Here is a 12,853-nt window from a genome sequence, read left to right on the forward strand (position 1 = left end):
ATAAATTGTATTCTGTATGTTTCAGTGTAACTACATTGTAAATAGTGTAAAATAGTTTGCAAGAGGATGAGTGCAACAGCCCGTTCCACCCCAAGGGGTGGGAAGAACGCTAAAGTGGAGGCAACATCCACCCCCAAAACACAGAAGCTGGATGTAAACAAGACAGAAACTCCTAAAGTAATAGGGTTGGACAAATCTCAAGTTGTGAGTATACTGAAATGATTAAAATTATCATTAATATAAATTCTGTGGTTAAATATTACCAAACTTGACTTAGACTATAAAAATTTGTGTTGCTTGTCGATAGGCATAAACTTTCACCTTTAGATGACAGATATTATATTTGTAATTTACACACAGTGTGTTCTGGGAAGTTTAGATTGCATGTTCTTTGGGTTCCTGTAATTTCAGTTAAATAGATAAGACAAAATTTAATTTTTCTAAAAATACTTTATACGTACTTCTGGTTTATGGCATTTTTAACCATGTAATATGTTTAGTGCTAGTATATACACCTTTCCATTGCGCTAGGGATTTGGTACACAGTAAATTTAAGCAAAATTTTATAAGTTATATGAATTAAACAAAAAACTACCTTGAAATCTTATCAGTGGTGTAATTACATTAGAGGTCGACCTTTCACATATACTGCACACAATAAAATAGGTGTTTATTCCAGTACTGATAGCACAGAGACCATTTATCTCATCATGGTCCAGAAGCGTTTGTTCATGTAATACTTGGCCTACACATGGCCTATAGTAGGTCCACTTCAAAGTAAATGCGTTAATGTACATAATGTAAGTAATAACAAGTTTATTATAAGCATTAGAGTCAGAAATGTAACTTTTATGCAAAAAATGTAGTTTTTTGTTATAAATGGGTAAAAATTTAAACATTACATTTTTTAAAAGAAATATTAATTAATTAATTTGTGTATAGATGTTTATGAAAATATCACCATCCAAATGGTTTTTGTTTGATGTGAGATTACAGTTGGATTTCATGTAAAATTCTTAATAAAAAAAAAACACACACACACGAAATTTGGTACACCAGTTGTGTTACTTCTTAGGTGCTCACTAAGAAACGGTTTTGGAAATATCACAGCCTAACTAAGAAAATCTGTGAAACACTATGATATTTTAATGACAGTTTTTCTTACATTTAGAGTAGTTAAAACATTACAATGGCCTTCAGCCTCCCAAATATGTTTTACGGATATGCTCAAATAGATTTTGGTTGTGTTTATAAGTAACGGTAAAAATTCAAGAAGTGTATAGCAAATAGTTTCAAGAGTGAAGTAAAGAAGTAGCTACTGCAAAATCCTTTGTACACTATTGAAGAGTATCTTGGAAGAGGATTTATGTAATATGATGTAAACTGAAGACCAGATATAAACGTTGTAAATATACATCTTTTGTTATTATAGTAATGACTTTTACAATTCTCCAGGAGTTTGTAAATAAAGAATATTGTCTATTGTGAAAATACAGTTATATGTTTATTTAGTTTTTAACAATTACAATTTTACCTGTTTTATATTATTATATTTCCAGCCGACAGCAGAACAGATGAGGATGGCAGAGATCATGGACACAAAGAAGGATGATTTGGTATCAAAAGACATAATAAAACAGGTAATTGCTTTTACTGCAATGCTTCATTATTAATTATGGGAACACAATTTATTATATTTTAATTAATGACCCGGACAGTGTCTTCTTTTTAAATCGTGTCCTAGAGTCTTGAAACTTGGTAATTTGGTTACTCTTGGTATCAGAAAGAACCATGTCCATCTGTGCGATGATTGTTTCGTTACATTCTGTCGGGTCAACTTCCAACTGGAAGTCACCTTATTGTGTGAAACTCAAACATTTTAAAAGTTAGGATAGTACAATTAGATTGGTTTCATTTTCAATTGATTGTGCCATTTAAAACCAGTATGCTTGTTTTACCTTCTGTATTTATATTTGTTAATTTTTTCTGTGATAAGCTGTTTCTTGATCTTTCTGTACAGTGTATGAATACTGGGTGATTCGTTGTAATGTTGTAGCAATATGGGTTTCAAATGTAAATTCTTACTGGGGTTCTGTTGAGATGAGGTTGTGTTGTTTAACCTTTGGGTTATAAAATGGAATGATAACATTTTATGTTTACATGTACAATGATTCTAATGTTAAACAGGATAATTGATAAATTGTGGAAACAAAAAGTATTAAAACTACAAGTATTATTGAGCCTGAAGACTATTGAATCCAAGTTGTTGATTGTGTTGTTCTTCTAGGGTGAACTCGTGATTTTTTACGTAGACTATTGATGTAATTGAGGGTGATATGGATGAATACCTTAAACATTATAGAGGCTATAATATTTATTATTATTAACTGTATAGATTTATAAACAGCATGCAATGGTTGTCTCAGGTGATGGATCTAACCCAAAAGACAGAGGATGAAGCACTTACGGCGCTCCATGACTGCGATTACGACGTCAACCGAGCAATCAACTATCTTCTTGAGGGGAGCCCTAAGGTATGTACTCATAGTGTAAAATTAAGATGAGAATAATTTTCATTAATCAAAATGTAAATTTCAACAATATTAAGGTATTATACTAATATATCTGCATTTTACATAGGTTATGTGGTCAACGTCAGTCATGAAAAAGAAAAAAAATAGGACAGCGAGCACTAATAAGGCAGAAGGACCAGTGAACAACCACGTGGGAGGGAATGGAGAGGAGGGAGATTGGGAGCCGGCTCAGAGTGAAGTGAGCACAACTACAACGGGGGGACGGGGAAGGGAGCGGCCCCGACAACGGGGCAGTGGACCTCCCCGTCTTCGTGGTCGTGGTTCCATGGAGAGCAGAGGATGTAAGTGTAGTCATATAATATTATAAATGAAAGAGAATGAATGGATAAAGACAAACCAAATTTTGAGCAGTGAGATTTAAAACCATACAATCCTTAATTTATTATCAATATGTGGATTGTATTGTATATACAAGTTACAATTTTAACTGTCTTTTGCCATAACATTAAAAAGAAGTCATATCCAATTAGTGATCCTGCAAGACATGACTCAATTTAGACAGTTTAAAATTGGGACTAATTTTTTTTGTATTAAATTGTAATAATGTATTTTAGGTTTGTATATTCTGTACAATTTGTAATAAATTATTGAAGTATAAGATGTAAATGGTTTAATGTCTTTGTATTATTTTACAGTGGAATGATGGATAAATGTTATGTTTTAACAATTTTGATATTTACAGGGAGAGGAAGGGAGAACAAAGAAAATGAGCGCAATTTGGAAGACAACTATAATAGTGAACGGGGTTCGGGTGGGGGCCGGAGAGGAGAAAGAGGGGGGCGTATGTCAAATGGTCCAGGACGGGGGGGCCGTGGTGGGCGAGGTGGGGGTAGATTAGGCTCCCGTACCTTCCAAAGCCGAGACAAGCCTGGACAGGGCTTCCCACGATCCATTGACACCTGGAACAATCCTTCAGCAGAGGATGCGTCAGGTGAAAAAATGGGTAAGTGCTTTGTGTTCAATCCATTAAAACAAAAATATCAGTTAAAAGTGTAAAGTTAATAAGATAATAACAGTGATGGTATAATACAAATAAATTTAATATTGATTGTTAATAATTTATAACCTTTGTTATTGAAAGTAATCATTAAGTCTGTTGGAAAAATAATTTTTTTATATAAAAAGAAATGTGTAATTTATTTCAAATGTTAAGGAATTCCTCCAATTCTTTTAAAGTCATTTTAATAGTCGTATAATTTCTTTTTATTTTTATTGTTTCTTGTAACTTGCTGTAATGCATTGACATACAGTTGTGTTTTTAAGCAGAATGTATGATGATGAAAATTGTAGTTTTGTGTCTTCAATTGTCCCTGTTGTCCACATCCATACCTCGTGCTGTAGCAGTTCACAATAGCATGTACTTATAATCAGCTACAAATATTTAACAATTTATAATCCAACAAAATTATTCTTTTAGCTATTTATTTAAAGATGATTGACATTGATTTTTTATCACTTCCCTAAAAATGTATCAATTTTATATCGACTAATTTTTGTATTACTTATTTATGTATTTTTATTAGTTAGTGTTTACACAGAAGGATTACTCTGTTGTGGCCATTATTGTATGTTGTTTGACCATATTTTTTAGTAATATTCCTATTTTCCTTTTCTTAGTTTGTAATTCTTGTGGTGGTGGGTTAGTTTGCATGCTGATTTTTAAAAAGTATTTTCAACATTTATTTATTTAAAATTTTTTCCGTTCCATGGTTTGTTGTGAAGAAAATTGGGATAATGGACCTTCGGAAGATTGGGATGCGGAAGAGTTCAAAAACAAAAATGGTATAGTATTGTTCCTGGAAATTTTACCTCTTTACCAGAACTCAGGATAACTATTTTTATAGGAACGTTTTTAGTAGTAAATAGTACATCTGTCAAAATTTAAATTCGAAACAAATATACTGGGTTATTTATTGGTAGTCAAACGCTGATGCACACTCTCAATCCTGCATAGAATACAATAAAGCCTAATCGGGGATGTTTATATAATTATATAGAAGACTCTTGCCACACCAGGACTCAAACCCGGATTTCTTAATTTTACTAGGTGGAGTCACAGCAGAGCAAGTACTTTTGAGTTAATAAATCTTATTGAAATATTGGGCTGTTGCCACATTTGCAAATCTTATATACAGTGTGTCCCGTCTAGACAAAGTTATATCACATTATTGCTCAAGTCAAGACAAACACATTTCACCATATGAACATTGGTCTCCAGGGCATACTTTCCTATCTGTCTGTCTGTAATATTACTGCAAGAAATATGGTATTATCTGTAATATTTTCAAAATGGCGGCCAAAACTTTGAATATATTAAAAACCAGCAATTTTACTCTAGATGTACACGAATAGCTTGTATAAATTAAATAACAACAAATGGCATAAGATATTCTGGAGATTGCCTTTAACCTGTTGACGAGTGCAGCAAAACATACCCAAATGAGTGCGCACGGCATTTGCTGTTTGGTCCCGTATGAGGAGGCACGGCATTTTCCGTTGCAGACTAAAGACTGTCAATTCGTTCTCACTGACTTACTGTGACGTCTAGCGGAGATTTTTGGAACTTTTCAGTTGTTCCTAATAGTGTCTCTGTACAGTGTTGCTAGTCCTGTATCGTGGTGGCACCTGGTGATAACTTAAAAAACTATTTTACGGAGGCGGGACACAAGACCCGCTACGCCTCCAAGGTCGCCATTTTATAAGGCCACTCCCCCAGAATAACCCTAAGAAGCGAAAACTACTCAGGCAGTGCTATGTGTGCATTCAAACACACTACTCGAACTGGACAAAGAAGAAAAGAAACCAGCTATGAATGTTCAACATGTGAGGTCGCCCTTTGTATATATCCTTGTTTTGAGCAGTATCACATATTAGCTAAGTTTTAAAACGAGGATATTGCTTTTAACAATCTACAATGTATTTTTATATACATTTAAACTATAATAAACAAGTTTATTAACATTTAAAAGTTTTTTTTGTTTTACTCCCTAACAGTCTGTCACTGGTCAATGAGTCACTCAGTATGGACCGTCATAGGGGCACGGCAAATGCCGTGCGCACTCGTCAACATGTTAATAGTCTTTAATTTTTTTTTATTATTGGCTATTCGCTGAGAATCTCAATGTGGGCCATGTGTTGTCACAGTAAATCTGCTCTAAATCAGTTATTTATGATTTGATGTCATTAGATTTGTTATAAAATTCTTTAAACAAGGTGTTCGTGTAATTCTTAGATAAAATTGCTGTTTTAAGATATTCAAAGTTACAATGTTTTAATGTCCGCCATTTTGGGAATATTAAAGATAATATCTTAATAATTTTTGCAGTAACTTAGTTCTATTAGTTTTTTTATAAAGAGCATACAGACAGACAGATGGGAAAGTACACTAAAAATATCCATTTTCATATCTTGAAATGTGTTTTTTGACCTGAGCAATAATGTGATACACCTATGTCAACAGAGTTACAGGACACCCTGTGTACATGTGTGTATGTATTTACTATATGATACATATAAACTTTGCTGTAATTGTATTGAGGAAAAAGTAAAATATAAACAAGAACTTTGTCATCCATGCAAACAACGCCTACCATGCAATAGAATGATTGTATTGATATCGACAAAGAAAATATTGATGATTTTTACTTCATGGTAGGATATTTAAGATTAAGTTAATTTGATGTTTCAAAGCAAACTATTTGAAATAAATATAGAAATATCTGGGGCAGCAGTGAAACATTAAGATGTTATTTTGCTGTTAATGGTTTTTATTGAACTCAAATTGGAAAAATAAGTTTATCAAAACTTTCCATTGTAATAAGGTGCTGTGCTTAGCCTCATCGACAATTAAACAAAATCATGTATTTGGGAGTTGATTTTGGTGATATTAAGTTTTGCTTTACAAAATGATATGATGTTTTTAATACTTAGGAGATAAATAGATAAGTAGATATATTTAATCAGATATACATAAGTTTACCAACAGTGATTGTGGCTATCAAGGATGTTAGGAATAGATTAGAATATTATGTTATGCGTATTAAAATTAAATATTTTTAGCTGTAAAGTTATCATTATAAGAGTTAAGTGTCCTTGAAAAATAGAAAGTAAGTAGGATTTATGTGTGTGTATACGCACACACATAATAAAATACACACACACACACACACACACACACACACACACAAACAAAATAATCCTATTTTGTGGTTTTAAGTATAACAGTTAATTATTGCTGATTATAAATGAGTTTTAGTAAGTTTAACAGACCAATTCAAAAGTGACTCAATACATTTCATGTTTTTTACGTATTATTTTCACAGATAGTGTATATAATGTGAACTTTCATTGTTTCAAAATTCATATTGAAGAACAGTTTTTTATAGCAATCCTGTTTATTTTCGTTGTTTTATGTCAGTATGAAAAGTATTGTTATCCATTCATCTTATGGATTCTTTTGTGTAGTACTTGTTCCACACTAGCAGTATTTCACAATTATAACACAATTTAATGGATAAAATAAGATAAAACAGAGTAAACAAAACACAGCATCAGTTTGCTCGCAACGTAAACATCCGAACTGACCTTTTTATTTCACGTCAAAGACATATAAACAGCTAGTCATCGGCTATCAAATATACAAATATTGTTACTCTATGGCTATTGCAGCCAGTAAATTGCATAAACTGAACCAATGTATATATAAAAATATGCTGCGTCTACGATGTAGACGCTAGCACTTTTAGACATAAACGCAGTGTCTATGACGTAGACGCTGTAGCACTAAAAGGGTTAAGAGGCAACACCTGTGGCACGATTAGTATTTTAGCTAAATGTATTTATTTAGCAATTTTATATTTAAATGTAATCATGAATGCATAAAATATATTTTGTGCAGAAATGTATGCTGACATCTTGGTATTATGCCATGCTCTATGTAGCCCTGGTGTCATTGTATGCCTCTGCTTGTCTGGAAACTCAATATCTAGGTCACTAAAAGTGTTTCCTGAGCTTAGTCTGCGTTAGCGCCAGCTGTACTGGGTATCGTCTTCATTGTAGCCCCATAATTTTTAGAGATGTTCTCCTAAAAGTAATTGTGTGATTGGTCTCAGAAACCTGGGAAGACGGGTTTCCATCACCTGAGGACTGGGACAATGAGGAATACACGGGTTCTCTGGCTGATAGTAAGGTATTTACGGCATCATCAGGTCCTGAGCCTACGACGGCCCCACAGCCCCTGCCGGCTGAACCCCCGGTGGATGCCAGCCTTCCTGAGTGTGACCAGACTGCCACTGCCCCGCCGCAGCCCCAGCCCCAACCTCTCGTGTTGGACATGCAGCCTCCACAGGTAGCTCCCCAGCCACAAGCTCGCCCACCGCAAATGACTCCTGTGAGTTATTGTAATATTAACCCACATTATCCTACCAAAGTACTTATATAGGACACTTCGGTATAGGGTATTAACTATCTCTATTCATCAAGATAACAATTCTCCACAGTCAGATTGGAGTTAATAATATTCAATCTGGGGAATTATCACAAAATTAGTAAAAAATGAAATTATACATATATTTGAGTATTTGTAATAAATGGTTATAAAAAGTTATAATAAGTAATGACAGTTTTTAATCTATTTGTTGATATTGTAGCTTGTTTAGAAGGCCATCTCTGTTTTGTTGGAAATACTATACTTGTTAGTTGTAAAATTATTACATGTGTTTTAACTTTTTTCTGTAATGTTTAGTACTTACTGTTTATTTGCAACTCTCCAATGTATAGACTAAAATAAAATGAAACGGGCACACTGCCTAAAAACTAAATGAGCATATTATGTGACCAGTGGTAGTGTTACCCGGTGCACAGTAAACTTTTATAAATAGTATTGAAAAATTTAATATAGTAACTGTTTATTTTCATCACATTTTTTTTATATTTTTGCAATGTTCTGGCTACAAAACTTTTTTGTGATTTTATATTTATCTCAGACATCTAATTCAGTGAAATTTTAATCATCCTGAAGAAATTAAAATTTGTTGGAAAACAGCTTTGTAAGCAACTATGTTTCCTAAAAGTTTATATGCATGATTAAAACCTCTTTCTTTTAATATATGGAATAGACAACATTTTAAGTAATTTTTAAAAGAAATATTAATTTCAAATACTAGTGAAAATGTTATGAATTATTTAGAAATTTTCTACATTTTAATTAAAATATGGCTTGAGTCTAGACAAAAAAAAATAGTAGGATCAAAAGTATTAAGACATTTGTGTATAATTCAAATAGTTTTTACTGGTATCTTGAAGTTTGAATATTCCAAGTTCAATTGTGGAAAATTACAATGAACACTATTATTTCATCATTACCGATAGTTTCCTCAGAGCAGATGAGAGAAGAGAAAGTTCTCACACTAGGTAGATTTTCAACACCATTGTTAGATCAGCACACAAGCAGTTAATGCTAATTCTTGCTTCTAAAACTACTAAAGGAATGAGTTATTCTCCCAGTGCTCAGTATAGGTGTTGAATATAAATTTCCTTTTAACTTTAACTGTCTTTTTTTAAGACAGCTCTTTGGTCGGTAGCTATAGTTAAGTACATGGAACATTTATTATTAATTTAAAGGCCAATCAAATAAAAAATAAAATTTGACTTGAATATATTGTTTAGTTTACCTAATAGAAAGCTAGATTTTAAAAATTTATTTGCAGAAAACAAACAAAAAATGTTTATATCACGTACGTTTGTTTAGATTTCCAGTCGAACAATAAACTGATTATTTGTTGTACACAGAGCCCTGTGGCGGTGGGTACATTAACTCCGGCCCAGACACAGTACCTGAACCAGCTAGCACAGTCCAGTGAGAGCTACAAGTCAGCAGTAGGCCTGGGGGTGGCTGCTGCTTCGTTTGCCCAACAGCCTCCTACACAGCCGCCCCAGCAGTATCCTGCTCAGTACCCCCCTACTTCTGGTAACTACATCAATGTACTTTGCCTAAAATGTTGTTGTTGTTATTTTCTGAATATAACTTTTAAAATGTACTGAAATTTAAATGTTGAGTATTACATTTTGGTTGTATCTTTGGTTTTTACAAACAGATTTTAAAATTTCATATATATATATATATATATGTACAAAAATTATAGTGTAAAATTTTAAATTTCCAAAACAGTGGACGATAGCTCACCTTGTAATTAGCTTCCACCATTACTCTAATTAAACGCTTTTGAGCTATAAATACTTTGTTTAAATTAGAGAAGGCTCCCAAAGAGTAATGTCGTATTTCAAGATTGATTGTATACTGCTTTTGCAAAATAAAATACTTTTCATGTATCAATCGATATTGTATTATGTAAATAAAAATTTGAATGCAAATCTAAAATTACTTTATTTATTTACTAAACAATAAAGTGTAACTTCCAATTCAATTTTTCATCAATGTTGAGTCTTAAGAATTTATGAGTGTTAAATTACTGAGTGCAAATTACTTTGCGCTTCATCTGACTTAAATTAGTACCAGCATTTGAACTAGCCTTAAAATGTATCATACTATTTCTTTCTTTGTTAAAAAAGGCCATTATTTTTAAACCAATTTTTAAGATCTTGTATTGTGTTAGTAATAGATAATCTCATATTTGTTTAGGAATTTTCATTACTATTTAGTGCCTTTAAAAAATAAATATTGAAATCGGTTAGTAGATTTGCTATAATTAAGGTATGTCCTTTATATCATAATTCCAAATCGGGCTTTAATGATATTTGTCCTACTCCATTGTTACATTAGCCCGGATATGGCAGGATTTACTGTATTAATTTATTAATATACTTTTATCCTCCTAATTTGTTGTACTAGAGGCTAGTATAATATTACTCTTGTTCTTAAAATCTTACCTTGGTGAAGTGTGCTACAAACTTGTGTTAAATGTATCACTGTTAATTTGTTCAGTGCCGTTCTCATCAAGTTATGGGGTAACGGTTAACAGCTACAGTTCCTCGCTCCAAGATGTGACGCCCATTCCGACCTCGCAGCCACTTCCTGCCAGGACTAAGCAGCAGAAACCTAGAGTTCCTCCTCCTTCTAAGGTCAGTTAAATCACACCATGAACTACTCTTATTCTGCAAAATTACATGCCTATTCGTGTCTATAGTCCAACTGTGAGAGAATGGATTATCCCAATAGTGAAAAATGGTTACCTCACAAAACTAACCTTAGAAAGAACCATTTAACAATATTTTGTACATTTTAAAATAGAGTGTGCTGGGGTTCCGTTCTCAGGTTTTCAAATGTGAACGTATGTAATTTTTGTATTTGACCTTTTTTGTAACTCCATAAGCATTCATTCACGTTTAAATAAAAAATACGTTTTAAGCATTATACGAACACGTTTTTAACATTTATAAATAAGGATGAGTAAACCAAAATGGAACAGAATTTCTTATTACTTTGTTATGAGTGGTGTTTGTGTAGTGATGATCCTGTTCATCTTACTTTACCTTAAATCTTTTAGTGCCAACATCCGTACATTCAGACATTTGAAAATCTACAGAGAAATGTCAAAATTACCAAAGAATGCCAACATTTTTATATACGGACGTTCATGGAAAAATTCTACCACAGTAACTTTTTAATGTATTATATGTTTGTTGTTATTTAAACAATCATAAATATAAGAAACAAATGTATAGCGGTATTATAAGATTAACCAGTGGTTTAGTTTTAAATTTATGTAAAACAACTCAAAAAGTGAAAATGTAGCTTTCTAAAACATTTAACATTTAAAAAAAAACATTGATAGAAACTGATTGATCAGTATTATTTTATCTTTCAGACGCTGAAATATTTTTCTTTTTTTAATTTTTAAAAGTACATTGAATTTAAACTAGTAATTTTCTTAGTTTTTAAGAAAGAAATTATTTTTGCTGACAGGTAAAAAATAATTGGAAAAATATTGTAATTGCAATTTTAAGCAATGTTTTACTAAAACACTGCAGAATGGATGAGATAGCATTCTTCAGTAGTACTGGGTGGAAAATGTTCATTACTCTTTGAAGTGACTTCATTTTGGGTCCGGCACTTAAAAGTTAAATCATTTTAATATTCAATCAGTGCGCAGTAATAAAAACAAACATAATATACTGTTGATTTTACAGTTGCAACGCGATATGCTATTACAGTTGTATTCACACCTTATATATATATACGTTAGTTTCACTGTTTAATATGTCATATATCTACACTTTGTCTATTATATTTTCTTATCACATTTTTAAAACTATAATTTTAATCTCTGAATAAAAATTGCCAATCAGTATAGTGTTGTGTTATAATATTGACTTAGAATAAGATGGGTAATGTTGTTATTGAATCAAAAGAATTTGAACTTAAGTACCATTTTATAAAGTATATAATGACCTAATATCATACATTTGTCGCGACAGATACCATCAAGTGCTGTAGAGATGCCACCAGGAGATGCAATCGCCGTGGCGCTACTGGATGTTCAGTTTGGTGGTCTAGAGTTTGGCTCTGACACGTCATCACTGGACACCTCCACTACTCTAGAAACGACTGGCACAACGACCACTGCTCCCACATCAGTCCCTGCTCCCTCTGCTCCTACGTCTACGTCTGTAGCAGCGTCAGTGGCATCCATAATGGAATCTTATGCCACTTCGGTGTCAAACACCCAGCAACAAACGAACCTCGCTAACGCTCTTGCGCAAACACAAAAGGTATCTTATTTTGATTACTGTATCGTTAATTTTATTATATTTAATTCAAGCCAACCAAAAATCCAGATTAATATAAAAGTTTTCCGCAAATGCTCATGGTATTTTATTTTGATTTTCTAGTTGATCTTGCTAATGCTAATCAGATGCATTAATTAACAATAATTCAAATGTGTGGAATTTAGTTCTTTATCACTGTCACTGTATAAGACCTGTACCACTCCTTTTTATTTTTTTATGAAATTTGAAATATATTTGAAATTAAACTTGGTTTTCTATTAAAATAAAGTAATTGTAAATATCTTTAAAATACTTTTGTATATTCTTTTCTTTTTGTATGTATCTTTATACTTTAGTCAAACGTATATAATACCTGAATAGAAAGCATATTTTCTTTGACATTGGATTCAAAGTATTTTTTTTGAGAGATATTACAGCTGTTGTACAAAAATGAAAAGTAGATAAAGTTATGTAGAATATGGAAAAACTAATTTTAATATTTACAGTATTTTTTCTTATGTCAAAACTTGCTG

The 12,853-nt window shown here is 32.3% G+C and overlaps 1 protein-coding gene across 4 annotated transcripts in view; it reads left to right on the forward strand.

The window, feature by feature from the left end:
- Positions 1-12,853, forward strand: part of LOC124354803 (protein lingerer) — a 47,475-nt gene continuing 34,622 nt past the window's right edge. For 2 of the 4 annotated variants that reach the window (XM_046805522.1, XM_046805523.1), the window contains exons 1-10: positions 1-204; positions 1,560-1,640; positions 2,427-2,534; positions 2,641-2,875; positions 3,277-3,537; positions 4,317-4,376; positions 7,706-7,983; positions 9,384-9,561; positions 10,537-10,673; positions 12,030-12,323. In XM_046805522.1, the coding sequence (XP_046661478.1) occupies positions 67-204; positions 1,560-1,640; positions 2,427-2,534; positions 2,641-2,875; positions 3,277-3,537; positions 4,317-4,376; positions 7,706-7,983; positions 9,384-9,561; positions 10,537-10,673; positions 12,030-12,323 (1,770 nt within the window). In that variant the 5' untranslated portion in view covers positions 1-66. The remainder of the gene's footprint in view (positions 205-1,559; positions 1,641-2,426; positions 2,535-2,640; positions 2,876-3,276; positions 3,538-4,316; positions 4,377-7,705; positions 7,984-9,383; positions 9,562-10,536; positions 10,674-12,029; positions 12,324-12,853) is intronic. The other 2 variants (XM_046805525.1, XM_046805526.1) reach the window with 2 other exon arrangements.

Source organism: Homalodisca vitripennis, chromosome 2, assembly GCF_021130785.1.
Source record: "Homalodisca vitripennis isolate AUS2020 chromosome 2, UT_GWSS_2.1, whole genome shotgun sequence".
In the NCBI taxonomy this organism is placed as follows: domain Eukaryota; kingdom Metazoa; phylum Arthropoda; class Insecta; order Hemiptera; family Cicadellidae; genus Homalodisca; species Homalodisca vitripennis.